General features: G+C 34.4%; 1 protein-coding gene across 4 annotated transcripts in view; it reads right to left on the bottom strand.

Moving 5' to 3' along the window:
• Nucleotides 1-13,562, bottom strand: part of LOC107011792 — a 21,253-nt gene extending 7,691 nt beyond the window's left edge. For 2 of the 4 annotated variants that reach the window (XM_015211439.2, XM_027914537.1), the window contains exons 1-9: nucleotides 13,370-13,562; nucleotides 11,010-11,149; nucleotides 7,261-7,490; nucleotides 6,450-6,617; nucleotides 5,704-6,064; nucleotides 5,482-5,625; nucleotides 4,459-4,611; nucleotides 4,266-4,382; nucleotides 2,595-2,675 (exon numbers count right to left, since the gene is read on the bottom strand). In XM_015211439.2, coding sequence (XP_015066925.1) covers nucleotides 2,595-2,675; nucleotides 4,266-4,382; nucleotides 4,459-4,611; nucleotides 5,482-5,625; nucleotides 5,704-6,064; nucleotides 6,450-6,617; nucleotides 7,261-7,490; nucleotides 11,010-11,149; nucleotides 13,370-13,418 — 1,443 coding nt within the window. In that variant the 5' untranslated portion in view covers nucleotides 13,419-13,562. The remainder of the gene's footprint in view (nucleotides 1-2,594; nucleotides 2,676-4,265; nucleotides 4,383-4,458; nucleotides 4,612-5,481; nucleotides 5,626-5,703; nucleotides 6,065-6,449; nucleotides 6,618-7,260; nucleotides 7,491-11,009; nucleotides 11,150-13,369) is intronic. The other 2 variants (XM_015211440.2, XM_015211441.2) reach the window with 2 other exon arrangements.
• Between the last annotated feature and the right edge of the window lie 3,517 nt (nucleotides 13,563-17,079).

The raw sequence follows: 17,079 nt of genomic DNA, 5'->3' as shown, positions 1-17,079 counted from the left end.
GGGGGCAAATTTAGAGAAGCTGGACAGAAGTACATCCAGAAGATAACTTAACAGTGAGTGTAAAGAGCTAAGAAAGTCAGCCAACACCTCCGGCTCTAATACATTTATTGAGGTTATGTTGCACCAAAAACTAAGCAAAAATAAACATTTGTGCTTTAGATTAAGAGCCTGTTTGGATTGGGCTTATTTTAAGTGTTTTTAACTTTTAAGACAATAGTTTTTAAGCACTTTTGTAGTGTTTGGATAAAATAAAATGAAGTGCTATTAAGAACTTGTTTTTAAGACAAAAATAAGCCATAAGTTGGATTCTGAACTTATGGCTCGTAAGCGCATCCAAACAGGTTCTAACTACATTGTCCTTTATGATATAATAAAAAACTCTAGCATTTCTCTCTCCATACGACCCACCAAACTACTGCTGGGATAGACTTCCAGATGTAACCCAATGCTTTATGCATATCCTGTTTGTGCCATGAATGGAGAAAATCAACTGTGCTCCTAGCATGCACCATTTAATTCCCACAAAAATGGCTACTTGTGGCTATTTTCAAGCTTTGGGAGCAAGGAATCAACAGTCAAACACCTTGAAGATTGAATATTAGAGCACTTCGATTGAGAATTTCTTATCTTTTCTTACTTTAATATTCATTTCCGTGTTCTGTAATGAATATCGGTGGTGTAATTAGTTTAATTTCATATTGTGAATAGTGCTAGTAAAGATACTTAGCTAGGGTTTTGATTATCTCTTGTTGCTTTTGTATTGATGAATTATTATTGTTTAATAATGGATCTTTGTATGTTTGACGAATCTCGTGTTTTATTGCTTTTCAAAGGGCAATATCCCCTATTAGCCTTAATGAAACTTGGGAAGGAAGTTACATGTTAATTAACAAGATCTATGTTGCTCAGACTCATCAAAAATACCAACAGGCATGTGTCGGATCCTCCAAAATTAGTGCATTTTTTGGAGGATCCGACAGGGGCGCAACAAAAGTTTTGGAGAGTCCAAGCAGCATATAAGAAGATTCTATGTTAATTGACGGATCAATTAACCCAGGTCTATCGATTGAGGTTACAGATATTTTTTCATACTTGTAGCCTAAATTGGAACATACTTGATGCTTCTTGGTTAGATTTGGGAAAATCAACTAAGTTAGGCTTGCAATATGTTGGGAATCAACTAGTGGGTAGTCAAGAATCTAGTACTTTGTTGGGAAACATTAATATTTTTTTTTTAAAGGTAGCTATTTGGCCGAATAGAAGCCATCCTTGTTAGTTCCCCAAGTGAGTCTACCCCTGATTTGGCTTGGACTGAGCTGCTCTGGATGGAGGCCATGAGGGCCATAAATCCTTCCAACTCCCAGCCATTTAGATTTCTCCTCAGAGTCACATTCCAAATATTATCTTCCCAACACTGAGAGATGGTTGAGACAGGATTGGAGGCAATCTGAAATATTCTTGGGAATATATTCATAAGAAGGACGTTTCCCAGCCAAGTATCTTCCCAAAACTGGATGTGCTCCCAACTTCCCACCTTGAGAGTAGCATTGCTTTAGAAGACCTCCCACAACTTCCTTATAGTTTTCCCGACCCCTGTACAATAAGGAATTGTGACTTCATTAGAGCACCAGTGACGAGTGCTACCAAATTTTGCTTGGATCACCTCCTTCCATAGACCAGTTGTCTCCTGATTGTACCTCCACTGCCACTTCATAAGCATACACTTGTTATATAATGCCAGGCCTTTAATCCCTAAGCCTCCAAATTGCTTTGGCATGGTGACTTTGGCGCATTTCACAAGGTCTAATTTGTGGTCCTTACTATTACCTTCCCAGAGGAAGTCTCTCCTAATCTTGTCAAGATGATTTTGCACCTTAGGTGGCATGGGGAAGAGGAACATAAATTAGGTGGGAATACTATCCAAGACACTATTGATGAGTTTACCCTGCCCCCTAGTGAGAGATATTGTTGCTGCCAGGAAGCCAATCATCTTTCAAACTTTTCCACAATACCACTCCAAACCCCAACTGATTTGTAAGTAGCACTCAATGGTAACCCCAAATAGGTTGTGAGAAAAGATCCAATTGAGCAACACCTGATGTTTGCCAAATTCTCCGAGTTAGGGACCTCATTAACAGGGTAGATAATACTTTTAGACATGTTAATGTGGAGTCCTGACATAGCTTCAAAAAGCATAAGAGCGAGGTTAAGGTACTGCACTTGGGATTTCTCAGATATATTCTTTCGAATCATATTTGACAACAGCCTTCCTATTTAGGAAGCGTGATTCAGATGTCATAATCTATTTTCTTGCTTGGTATAGCCAAAAGATTGCCTACTTCCATTTTTAAAAAAAGTTTTTACCAATAGTATAACATGAAGTTACATAACACTCACATACTTCGTAATAGTACTAAATAAATTTTCTACAATCTGATACAAAAGATGAAGCTGTGGACCTCACTTCTTCCTGAGTATCTCATCAAATAACAGCCAAGGAACCAAGGAAATTCAATTTGGAGGAGGGAATATTGACATAACCTACCAGTTGCAAGAAGGGCATCCTTTCCATAACAGAGATAAGGAAAACATACCTCATAAAGAAGTTTGCAACCAGGGAAACGATTTATTCCATCAATTATTACATCTCTTGCAGCCTCCACACTGGCAGTGATCTGTCACCAATGAAAGGTAGTATCAGGTTCTGTCCAAGAAAATGAGCAAGATCCATAGAAAGAGCAATTACAACAAAAGTTGTGTTAACTTCAGTGTGAAATGGTTTACAAAGACAAGACCTTGTACCAAAGAACATGTCTCATTTTTTATGAAGTAGATATTCAGTGACGATACTTTCTCGTGATTACATTTGAGCAACTATCTGCTATCTCCCAATAAATGTAATAAACTTCCATATTCAATTATGTAAATAGATCCATGTCTGATGGGACACGCCAGCCCGTTACAGCCAACACTGCACAGGTAAGCCCTCAAAAAGGTACTTAGGGCCTGGGCGTGGGCTTTCTAAGGGAGAGGATGCTCTGGGTCTTTCCTGGTTAGCGGGCAACCGGGACCTATTAAGCCCGCTTTAAAAGATACCGAGTAAGACTACCAACTGTCAAAGGGAGATTGATAAGGAAGTGCTTATTGATAAACTCCGAAAACTCCTTTGTCGCCTACACCTCTTTCCTCTGGGAACTTGATAGTGTCAAAGTCCATTCCTACCACTCATGGGATATTCCCCTTTCTGAAAACAACTGCCACCTCTTTCCAAAAAGTTCCCTTGGAACCCTTCCTGTAAGACCTCGCAATCCCTTCAGAATCCCCAGTCCAACCCATTCCTGGTGTTTCTAAACCGAGCCGCTAACGTGAACTCACTTCTCCTTGTTCCATATTTCTAATTTCCTCTCATCTCATAGTAAATTGTATACCACCAAAGTTTCCCCTAGCTGGCATAGTCATATCCCTCCCAACGCACTTCTATAACACTGTCTAGCACTGCCTCCATTTTTAGTTTCTTGAAAAACAAAGTCAGTCTACCCCCATTCTGGCCTTTTTGTTCAGGTCATTCATTCCATCACATCCAACTAATGACTATAATATCCATCGACCATTTCTTTTTCTTACCCCACCATTTTTCTTCTCCACCACCACCTTTACCCTTCCTGTTCCCTGTTCCTCCTCATGTATACCATTATGTGTCGCCCCCTTTTGTTGTGAAAGCCGAATAATTTCCCTCCCTGTCATATCAACATTTTCTACTCTTACATCTCCTTTTACTCTTGTTCTGTATCAAGAGTTCAATTATTTTATCCTTCTTTTCTGTGCAAGCAAACTAAGTCCAGCATATAAGTGGAGAAGTGTAAAGGGGGATATCATCGCCCGAGTTTCGACTTTCGAGGGTTGTCGTAGGCTCCAGACAAATTACTCGAACTTTCCAAAGCTGAGACATTTTTCTGGCCCATTTTTGGTTAGCTTCGTCTCCCTTTCAATGAAAGCTAAGGGTTAAGAATCATTAGAGTAGGAAAGCAGCAAGTCAACTTAATGTACGGTATGACGGTAAATCAAGGCATAAAAGTCAAAATAGGGGGTAATATGATTACAACTACTTAGAACTGATTATTTAAAGAGATCTATCAAGTAAGCATGCATAATTTTCTCTCTATCTCTCACACCCTTGTCCCTCCCCAACCAGTGAAACATCAAAAGAAACCACTAAACCAACAATTGCGAAATATGTGTTTTAAGCTGCAGCATAAATTGCATACCATGTGTCTAAGACGATAATAAGCAATGTATAGCATAGGAATGCATTGAAATTTCTGCTCCTTCACTGCCATATTAATTGCTTTTTTGTAAATATCACAAGCAGCTGAGCAATTTCCCTGGAAAATTTCAGGAAGCAACGTCTTATAATAATGACTGTTCCTCAATTTATGACAACTAGGTTAACTTACGCACCAGACGTTTTTCCATATTTGCTCGATTAGTAACATATTGAATGAAACAGGAGTCCCAATCTGCATTAATAGGAGGAAAGGAAGCACGAGCACCATCTGGATCTCCAATTTGCTCCATATATCTAGCAGTAAAAAGATGGATTTCTGGAACATTCTGCAAGAAGCACTTAGAGATAAGAGTCCTCGCCTAACATCAAACATTATTGTATATGGTGTCCGGAGAACTCAACTGTATGATTTAGTTTTGGAACACTGCGTCCTTTTTCTTATCACTCTTCTGAAAATACAAGTGTTTCTAGCAAGTAATTTCATTCACAAGCAAATTCTAGAAATTTTGGTGCAGAACTTGTCCAGGCAACAACAATTTTACAAACTCAACCATCAGAAACAACAATATACCCAGTGTAATCCCACAACCACCAACCATCAGAAACTCGGAAAGAAAACTTCAACTAGAATAATTTAAATGAAGCTTATTTTCAACATGTTGCACTGCAAAAGAAAGAACAGTCTGCAGGAAAATAATGTGCTTCTTGGTGCCCTCAGAAACTTGAAAAGAAACGCACTGTACTACTCCGTCTAACAAAAGTTCAAATTTTTCCTTATTGATTCTTTTCTTCTTATGGGACCTTTTTGTTATTGATAATTTAACTGGTAAAAATTGGTCTCCAGAATTCATACGGACCAGTTTCCTCAATTGGGATAAGCAGCACGCTAGAAATTGCTCTCATGCAGCAGTATAACAGTAACTAGTGGACATATTTGCAGGTGAACCACGTGATCCACAACACAAACCTGAGGTTGGTAAATTGCTTAATTTAAAGGTTAAAAGAAGTAATCCCTCAAGATTATAGCTGATTTAGTTTCAAAAAAGATCATAACTGATTAACTTACATATTCACTTAAACAGATCCAGCTATAGCAGAACGGCAGACCAATCAATAAAAGAAAAGTGATTCAACATTCAAGTGAAAATTGAAGTCGTTGTCGACCAATTCCTATCCAGGAAGCATTTTGAAGTTACCTTTGAGAAAACTTTTGTTGCTCGTTCTAAAGCAAACATAGCTAGCTCTCGCCCTCCCCTAGTCTCCATAAAATCAACATAACGTATCCAGAACTCAGGATAGTTGGCACAGGATATCAAGCATCTCTCATACAGTTTTAGGGCCTGTAGCAGAATAGTTTACAATTTTGGAGCAAAATCAAGCAGTAATCCCCAATATCTTCAGGGAACACTAAAGCATACCCAATCAAAATCGTCTTGCTTTTCAATGAAGTCGAGATAATCATGCCAGTTCCTCAGCTCATCGTTGTCAAGAGGAGTTGCCTGGAAATATCGCCTCTGGATGTTTGATTCAAAATTTTTTATTTTTTCCTCTAGTTGACACGCTTTCTGGTATAGCTGATCTCCACAGTATCTGTACCTATACAGTGCTTTCAATCTAACTGAACCGTCACTAGGATCCTGGAGGTCCTTAACAACTTGAGCAATTTCTTTATTTGACAACACAACTGTTGCATCAGACAGCTCCTTTAGTTGTACTTCACAGCTGTCATCACTGAGATGTAGGATCTCTTCTTCTAAATTGGTTACAAGCTTCTTAAAGCTGGATAATTAACAAGGGATACAAACTCTTTAGGATTCACGAATGATATGTTTTGAATCTGAAGCAGAGAAGATACAATCAAACAGAATGTGGCAAGAGGATTAACACATAGAACTATTCCATTAAATAGAAATGTTCACCGTTTGCCATACCATGAACCAGCTCAGGTTATTTTAAGGCCTTAAGGGCAGTGTTTTTGGTAATGTACTAAACCTGTGTATCCATTTTTCAGAAAATAAACTTTTATTAAAATAGGAGACCATCTAAATCTTTTACTGTCCTAAAGGGGTGTTTTGAAAATAACAAATCAGGAAATAATGGGAAAATTCAATAGAAGCTGAAGACAAATACTCGATGTACTAATAGAGAGTAAAACAAAACGTACTTCTCGTAGTACTTGTGCAACTTCTTTGTGGGGAAGCGTAGAGCCTGTACATAAACTAGAGTGAGGAAGCCCCACTTCTCTTGAGAGAACTCAAAGGACATGTACTTGTCCCATAAGACATGACAGAAGTAGTCTTTCCCAACAAGGGAGATTCCTTTGGTAAACAACCTGTCAAAAGTTTAAAAGAATATACTGATTATTTGGATTACTATTTATGATCTCACTAAACATGAATGTAACTTACAATTGAATTTTCAGAAGCTTTTAATGAATTTCAAAAAAGTAAGCATATTGTTGCACACAATGAGGTTTTCACTTAGTATGAAAATAAAAGGTGGAATATGAAAAGGTAAAAAGAAAAGAAACTAAGTCTAATTATATTCTATACAAAGTTGTGACTCAACTAATCCTCCATCATGTTGCAGTTCACTATTTAGAAGTGTTATGTGATGCAGGGATGCTACTTCTGTCTATGAGCAAATCATAGATGGTTACGGACTCAGATAAAGGACTCCAGCTATGTCGGATTGACAGCCAGTATATAAATAATTAACTGGGATGAACCCTCTGAATCGGATACAGATTACTCATATACCGGACCCTACTAGTTTAGGATTTAGACTTAGCTGATCTAACAACGATGCTCTCCGATAGCTACTTCAGTAGTGAATTCCGCTGTTTCATTGTCTTTTCGCTTGAAAATATTTCTCAGATGTTAACATTTTCATCATTATGGTTAACAACTAATATGGCAGGTAAGGCTAGCCTCTTTTTCAAGAAACTTACAGAAGCATGATTTCCAAGAATTTACCTGCGAATATCAAATGGATCCTCGAACGAACTCACAGCAAAGGTACAATAGTCAACCCACAGTCCAACAGAAAATGGTGAAGATTCCACAGCTCTCTCAAAGATTTCAACAGCCTTTTCAGCATTACATAGCCGTGCCTTGTGATAAGCATATCTTTTCCAATGCCAGTGACATAGTGGAAACTTAGACAAAAAGGAGTCAAAAGCCAAACTAATTGTATTGCTATCATCCTGCAGTATTTGGAACAGAATTACTCGTGTTGAGCACACAGAGCAAAAACATAAGAATGAGAAGAATCATGTGAAATTGCATGTAGGGCAGCTCACTAATAAGATCGAAAGGGATTTTCTCACTTGTTTGTCCTAATAGTCAGAGGTGGCCTTGCTTCCTTTTTAAAAGCAAGAATGTGTACATAAAAAAGAATTTAATTGATAGAACAGAGGAAGATTAATGTGCAGCTGATGGTCATATTGCTAAAATATTTGAACAGCTCACTGTAAATTGTAAGAACAGGGATTTTACCCCATTTATATTATGCTGAATCGACGACCCATTCTAAGTAAGAAGAGCTCTTTGGATTTGGACAAAAAAAAAACTTTGCGATATTTTCTATTTTGTCAGAAGTGTCCTCTGAATATTTTGGTTTAACGTTAATTTTGATATCATCAACAGACATAGATGCATATCTTCCATGTTCAAGTGATTGCCCCTTAAAAGAATTTTATCTTCCCCAAACTTTTTTGCCAATCTGTAAAAGGAAAACAGTTTGAGTATTGATTACACCTGCTCCTAATAGAAGCAGAAACCGTTACAAGAGAGCAGTTCCTGCAAGCAGGTCAGTAATACCTATGATGTGTTCTGGTCAAGAGAGCAACCAAGAAGATTATGATACTAAGAAAGTCAAATGGGCAAATGAGAAATGGAGATCAAGGCCAGAGAAGCAAGAAATTAGAAGTGAAGAGCAACCTATTCTATCAAGTGAATCATGATCTAACTTCCATTTTCTTGTTTGGTTGCTTAATGTTGATACTTAGTTTTATGTGCTTACAATGGTGACTTTGTTATTTTATACTTGGATCATATTTGGGTGTATAACAAAAATGGGCTCTTAATCTTATCCCCAAAAAAAAGTGTTTTAAGTGGAGATGGAGCAAGCTAGTGAAGAGGCTACATGGACACTACTTTATTCTTTCTTGCCAGGTGAGTATCCCAAGAATCCTTGTTGGGGATTCACTTAATATCCTTCCTTTGATGCAGGTTCATATTCAAGGATGAATCCTTCTAGAAGGGGGATGATCTATGTTGCTCGGACTACACCGTGTCGGATCCTCCAAAAATGCATTACTTTTCAAGGATCCAACACGCACCCTTCGATATTTTTGAAGAGTACGAACAACATAGAGATGTTGTGTGCATGGACAGACAAAGAATTCAACCAAATAGCTTATGATGCTAAAAGAGTAGAATTGTGATGAGTATTGCGGATCAAAGCAAGAGAAGTTAGAATTAGAAACGAAGAGCAACATATTCAACCGAATCAATCATGACCCAATTTTAATGATGCACGCATAACTCTCAATCTATGGGGAATTTGGAAATGACTCGTGAAAGAAAATTGTAGCCCTTTTTTTTATAAGGTAAAGCAATTTATAAAAGAAAATTGTGGTTTTCAACTTTATCAACAACAAAAAATTATAATAGAAAATTGTAGCCATTGACATCTAGTTTCTATGGATTCTAACATTTTTCATTTGGATTCTCCTACACAAAGTTCTGGCTATTACACAAAGTATGGCATATAACTGCACGACGAGAAGGCAGCAGCCAATGCAGCTAATGGGACGCGCTGAAATCAGAGAACTGCCGTTTTGTAGAGTAGCTTAACGTGTGATCTCTGCTATACACATTTTGTTACGTTGTTTTGTGACTTTTTATTATTTTTGACCAAGCCCGCGAGTTTTCACCGACAGATACAGATTATTCATAAGTCTATGCAATATCACTCCGAGAAAGGCTTCTCTCCCTAGTTCTATTGAAGAATTCTGCTTTGCTACGTAAGATTGGATCCTTGAAGCATTCATTCATCTTGTAGATTAGATTTCATAAAGTGTACACATTGCTGTGTGATCAATTTTTAAGCAATTGGGTTCATTCTCCTCCTACTCCTTTATGGCTTTTGATTCAATCGAGAGTTGAAGGTTCATACTTATTTGCCTTTCCATTTGAGCTTTTGATTTTATTTTTTTAGATGTAATAATTTTTTTATTAGAGAATACCACGAAGAGAGTGCAATTGATGAATAGTACAACCCCAGCAAAATGTGCCATACACTAGCTACATGTGAAAAGCACCAGAAATATTAATCCTTTTTTATTGTAACTAAGGAAATTGATCATCCTGTCTATTTCCTGTACATTTTCATTTTTAAACAAAAAGTTAATAGAGCTAAACATCTATGGTTAAAGGCACACATGTTTTCCTCTTAGTTTCCGAACTCTTAATTTATTTCCTTCCATACAATCCACCATATAGCCATCAGTATAGTGTTCCACAATTTTTTGTCACCTTTTGTAGTCTTTTTTTGGTAAGATATGTCACCTTTTGTAGTCTTCTTCTAATCCAACAATGTAGCATGTCTTAAAAGATTTTGGCATGCACAATTAATTTTCTGGGCTTTTGATTCAATTGAAAGGTGAAGCTTAATATTTTTTTTTGAGAAAGTTAACATTTTATAGACAACAATGCACCAATGGTGTATTTCAGTAGTAATTACATCAGGAGTATACAGTAAGCAAAACCAAAAGATCTATCATTTACACCCCTCCCAAACAATCTAAAAAGTGAGTAATAGCCTCCACCTCTTTGGGGAGGACATGGTTACACCAAAAATGAAGGGTTATATGGCAGTTCAACTTCAAACTCTGGAAAGGGATGCTCTTGTTTTCGTCTTTTCGAAGCATCTCTGTTTCCTTTCCTTCCAAATTGTCCACCAGATGCAAGTAGGGACAATCTTCCATCTCTCCTTGTGACCTGATGTATTCCGTTCTCTATTCCAGCGTGCTGGAAAATTTCAGGAGTGTCTTGGCATGGACGCTGATTCCCCTCAAATTCAAAAAGACATGCCACAATTTTTCTGTCACTCTGCATTGGAGGGAGAGATGGTTTGTTGTCTCTATTTCTATTTCACAAAGGAAACACCTGGAGCATAACTGTCTTCCCCTTTTCATTAAATTGTCCTGAGTTAGTACTGCTTCCCTAGCTACCAACCAGGTGAAGCAAGCCACCTTGTGAGGTACATTAATTTTCCATATCATCTTCGAAGGCCATGGTAACAACATTGAAGTTTAATATACTTCCTATTGTCTTTGATCCTTTGGCTCCGCATCTATCAATATATTGTAGGTGTCGGGCAAATGCTCGTCATAACTACTTAGGATTATTTTTCTTAACATGTCCGTCCTAGTCTAGGCATTGTTATACTTAATTTCTCACGTACAATCATCCCAAAGCCATGACAATAGAAGAGCCAAACCCACCAAAAAGTTGATCAATGCAGTGAAATAATTCAAGAACAAGAATGTTGTTTTGCTTACTGGACTTGGAGTATAATTGTTCTTATACAAACTAGAAAATCCAAAATAGTCAAGTTCAATACAACATGATTAACAAAAGCCCAATATAAAACTATTTCCTATATCAAGCATGATAATAAATTTGACCCACATGAAGCCAAGTGAATTTGGACTTACAGGGTAGGTTTTCTCAACCTCTGATATCAGTGAGTTCCAGGAATCAAGGTCTTCTGAGACTCCAGAAATCATATCCTTAAGTCTTTCATTATGAACTTCAATAAAGGAAACCATAGTTCTGTCTTCAGAATCAAGCAATGCTAAAACATTGAAAAGAGAAATGGCACAAGTTGCATGACTAAATGAGGCTAGTTATAAAAAAAAAAAAAAAAAACTAGAGAGACAAAGAGGATAATAGCTTAGTCAAACTTCCTGAAGTGTGCAGCAAAAGGGAAAAGGTAGAAACTGAAAAACTAAAATTTTGAGATAATCATAATCGTCAAACATAGATGGAAAAGAAATGAGAAACAGAAGAGCAAATAGCCGAATAAAGCCTTAACATTTTCCTTCTAAGGTTCTCTGTTACATTCAATGGCTGTTATCCCGTGCAAGAAAGGACAAGCCACCAAGAACATCGCGTTTGAAGTTCATGCAAATGAAAAAGTTGTCAATCAACAGTCAGTGTGCTTTCATTTTTTTTTTCTTTTTTCTTTTTTTATCAAGTTACACTAAATGTGTTTATTAGAGAATCGTGGCATGAAAATGTCAGATAGTTAGATATTAATAACAAGAACTACATTAATACAACTAGTACAATGACAAACACCAATCACCCTAAGTAAGACAACACCACTACACTACTTACTAACCTTCTATCCTAATATGTGTCCTCTACACCCTTATATCTACGGCCATGTCATCGTGACCTGAAGTTGCATCATATCTTGTCTTATCACCTTTCCACAATACTTCTTTGTTCTACCTCTGCCCTTCCTCGTACTCTCTATAACCAACCTCTTGCACCTCCTCATTGGTGTGTATGCGCATCTCCTCAAATATCCTCATTTCTAATTTTTATCGATCCTAATATGACTACACATCAACCTCAGCATCCTCATCTCCACAATATACACTTCTGGACATGGGAGTTTTTGACTAGACAACACTCCGCCCCATACAAAAATGTCGGTTTAACAACCACTCTATGGAACTTAACTTTGAGATGACTGTGAACATTTTAAGGTATTCAATAGTTCTTCATTTTAGAAACTAGCTTTAGAACAATGGTGAATTAACATTTGTCCCCAAGCTACATGGTCCAAGTTGACTAACCATGGAACCCAACCTTTTTTTGATAAGGTAAGGTAAGGTCATGGACCCCAACTTTATTAAAATGGCTAATAGTGTGTTTCACTTGAATACTTCATTTTCTTTGTTGTCTTATTTCATTTACAAATTTATGTAGATGAAATGGTTATACCACTTGCTACCTGTCATCCTGACCATTCAAACTCAAGAAACACTAGGCAGCTATAGAGGATGAATAAAATCATAAGCTACCAGATAGCAATTTTCTTTAGATAGTAGATACTGCATTCCACATTTTTTATTACTTTCATTAACATTTGCATTACAATGTCCTTTGGTAAATTTTGATTAGTTACACCAAATTCTAATCCTTTTTGAGAATGAACTCCATATAAATTTTTTAATTCTATTCCAAAATTCTAGCACTGAGCAAATTAGCACTGATGCTCAGAAAAATAACAAGACAATCCAACAGCTGTCCATTATCTTCTTAAAAATTATATGCACGCGAATTAGAACATTTCATGACATGATACTTATCAGTCTAACAATAGAAAAAAGTTCTTCAAACGGCTTTGTTTTGTTATTTCTAAGCAAATCATCCTTTATCATAAAACTTGTTCCTAGAGCTACAATCCTAGTGAAACTAGAACCTAATTAATATAGTCTCCTGCTTCATTTTATTATAAACGTTTTTAGTAAAACTAAAACCTAATATAAGTTTCTTATCCCCTAGGAGATGATAGCAATCACAGAATGAGAACAAAAAGTGGGATGTGTGGATTGGGCACACATTACACGTTCGAACCTTGCCTCTGCCATGATGCCTGACCTTTAAGTGATTCCCTTGAGTTTCAAACTTATGGGCCAAATGAGATTGGACGACTATCCAATAGGGATTTCTTCAACATGTTTGCACACATACTATGACAAATTACACATAAATCGTATTATCATCAACCATATCACACATGTGTGCTAGTTATGTCTATTTAAGTTAGCATGAATGTTGTTTAACAAGTTCAAATTTTTTAGGTCAAAAAAAAGTTGTTCCTTTTATCATATATCTAGTTCATTTTCGAACAAAATTTCACTTAAAGTATGAACAAAAATGTGTGATTGAAGGGGCGAACCCACGTTTAAATCAGATTGAGATTGTCTGGGATTGGGCAAGCGATTTCTTAGTTATCAAATGACATAATGATAGAAAAATTTGATTTAGAGGTATAAACCTTGATCGGAATGAGGTCCGTCAGCAGCATTGTTATCGTGTACCTCCATAGCTGGAGATGAAGATGATCGGACTTGCGTGTCGCCGGCCAAAAAAGGAAGCAGCGACTCCAACTGGTGATACTATTTTCCTAATTACTCCTTCTAGTTCATATTAAGGGGCGATTTGGTCACCTGAGAAAAAATAATAATATAAAATTATAAATTTATTGTATTTTTTCTTCATAAATTTATAAATGGTGAAAATCATCAAAATTGCTTCGATTTTTATATAATTTTAAAAATTTTATAAATAAAGGTCTAATGGACTATCACAGAGTTATTTTTTAAAAAAATATATGTTCCTTTATCAAATTTTAATTCAATGAAAAAAAAATTTGAGCACGATTAATATAACTATATTATCATATTAATATTTGGTGAATATTCCATCGGTTCTTTAATATTTTCGTAAAAACAATATGTAGTTATAAAATGATGGTATATTTTTATAAATATAAATTTGTGGGTCAAATTTTATACATTATTTTATACATTCGAAAATATAAAATCATGCTATGAAAATTTTAAATTAAACTTTTTGAAAAAATTAAGATTTTATGTTATGATTTGAAGATAATGTTGATTTCAAAGCTCGAAATGAAATTGCATCTCCAAACCTACTAAATGAATTATTAGAGTGTGATACACCCTTAAGAAAAACGTTTAAGTACATATTTCAATATTATATTTTTTATTATTCTTAAACTGTTCTCCTAAAAATGTAAAGTGATCAAGAATCTTATTAGAAGGGTGAATAAAAAAAAGAAAGGAGGATAAATATACCCTCGAATTATTGTAAATAGTATGCAAATAGCTTCATCATATTTTTTGGACATTGGCGCCTCTGTCGGTTAAAAACTTGAGCATATATATCATTTATACTAACGGCCAAACATGTTTCATAATCTTATCGAATCCACGGATAAGATTGCACCAATAGCAGGGCCAGAATTTACAATAAGGGGGTTCAAAATTCGAAGGAGTAAGCATATGAACTAGTCGAAAGAGGATCGACATCTATTATATACATCTAAAATATAATTTTGAGCATGCATATATGGTAATTTTTTCCGCCGAAGGAGGTTTAGATGAACCCCCTAAAGACATGTTGTCTCCGCCTCTGGATTACATCATGTGTCCTTATTTAGTCTTCCATTAGAGTTAAAGACTTATATGCTCTACTTTTAAACTATAGGGACAGATATATTCAAAAAATATGACGAAGGATATTTGCATACAATTTACTATTTCGGATATATTTAACTTTTTTCCCATAAGAAAAAGAGTGCAACATTTCTCTTAAACTTATTAACTTTTATAAAATTAATTATTAAAAATTAATAAATAAACATATATGCGTAATTATGTTATAAAAACAGTTGACATTTTTTAGATAATAATATTTAATTACTTAATTATAAAACTAAAACTACTCATTTTACAAGAACATCATGGATGGCATGTTTGACAAAAGAAAAATATTATAAAATATAACGTCAAAGATTAATCTAATGGTTGACCAAAAAAAAAAAAGAGAAGAACACCATAAATTATCAATTCCAAACTATAAAATAATAGCATGGATAATAAAATAACAAGTCAATACTAATAAAATAAATAAAAATATAAATTCAAAAAAAGTGACATAATAATCTTATTCAAATTTCAATATGAAATAAAATAAATTTTGTTATAACTTAAATAAATATAATTCAAAAGAGAGAAAAAAAAGATAAATATATAATATCGTTTAGTAATAAAAATATATTTTAAATCAAGTATTAGAATAATAACGCAGTCATGTTAAATGACAAAAAATAAAAAATACTAACGATTTCATTGAATCATAAAAAGTAAAAGATTAAAAAATGTGAATTGAGAAAAAGAGAGATAAACAATCTAAAATGAAAAAAAAAAAAAAGAAGCTAAATTTGAAACATGAGGAAAGGAGCGATAAATAATCTAAAATGAAAAAAAAAAGTTAAAAAAAATATATTAAAACAAGAGGAAAAAAAATTTCTCATCTCCAATGAGGAATGTAATTATAATTTACGCCCCTTAATTTACACTCAATTTTTTTTCTATAACTTTATAATTTTTTCATCAAAGACAAATATATCAAGTACAAATGTCAATATTAAATCGATCAAGCGCAATATTATTTTTTAAAAAAGAAATAGTATAGAGTTATAATATTATAAGCTTAAAATGTAAATGTTATAATTATTACAATATTTTTATCTTGTTTTATTATTATTCTAAAAAAAAAAATATACTCCTGAAATATCATAAATAATATGTTTATACGGTATATCCTTCGTGCGTATGAATATATCCTTGTCCCTGTTTTAGAAATTGTTTAAAATTAATCATTTTATATTATATGAAGTAGGTCAGGTTAAATGATGAGGGTCAATTAAATGATTTAAATGGGTAGCTTTTTTTTTTTTTTTTTTTAAATGACTTAAATAAAAGTTTCTGCATGTCAACAAAAGTAAATGGAAAATCACTTAAAATAGCTGAATGATTGGTAAGTAAATAATAATTAGTGATTTTTGAGTTATAATAAAAATAAAAGAAGAGTTATTTTTGGTTGACTTGTTCAAAATTCAATATAAATCTTTGATTTTTTCTTTCATATTTGTTATTTTCTTTAATGAAGTGTTACATTTTCAATAATGACTATCTTTACTTTAAACTTGAAAATTAACAAAAGCTTAATAGTGAAATATATAGTTTAAATTATGATTATAGAATGTTTTTATTAATGAGCGGTGCATTGTCTCACAAGTTTACTTAATATGAAATAAAGGGAGAAATAATATGAATATTTTTGCGCAACACCCCCATATTAATTGATAAATAATTTTAGATTTTGAAAATTATTTGAGAAATAAATAATATATCAATTGATAAATAATTTTAGGTTTTGAAAATTATTTGAGAAGTAAATAATTAATATTGGGGGTAAAACATTTATTATTTTTTTTTGGCAAAATGTCTGGTGGACATAAGTAAACATTAACTAGTAAAAAAAAATTAAAATAATGAAGAAGTAAAAAATGAATATAAGTAGTAGTTTGTTCTAGGTAAACTCTAACCTCCATGCTTTGAATAAGATTATGCAACGAGTAATGCATACTTTTAAAACAAAAGAAATATACTACTAGAAGAAATTCACAAAAGACAATCACATCTAATAATTGGTACATCACACTAAAATTATGACTCATAATGTCACGACCCAAAATGAGCCGCGAGTGGCACCCACACTTATCCTACTATGTGAGCGAATCAAGCAATCTAAACCCCAACATTTCAACCATAATAAACAAAATATAATGCGGAAGACTTAAAACTCATTAATGAAAATCGATTGAATAACTTCTAAAAGCTCAATACTTATTGTTCCCAAAAACTGGAAGTCATCACCACAAGAACATCTATCCTCAAATTACTAAATCTCAGAGTATCTAAGAAGCTAAAATAAGTCAAACAGCTAGTCCATGCCAGAACTTCAAAAGGCATCAAGACATGAATGAGAGAGAATCCAGTCCAAGCTAGGAACAATAGCTCACCCTGAATTCTGACGTGATGAAGACTGGCTAGAGTTGAGGACGAGTTGAAATCAATGGCACGTTTGCTGCACTCCACAAATAACAAAGAAGAA

This window comes from Solanum pennellii, chromosome 2 (genome assembly GCF_001406875.1).
Source record: "Solanum pennellii chromosome 2, SPENNV200".
NCBI lineage: Eukaryota > Viridiplantae > Streptophyta > Magnoliopsida > Solanales > Solanaceae > Solanum > Solanum pennellii.
The sequence above is the reverse complement of the archived record's forward strand: the minus strand, read 5'-3'. Positions and strand labels throughout refer to the sequence as shown.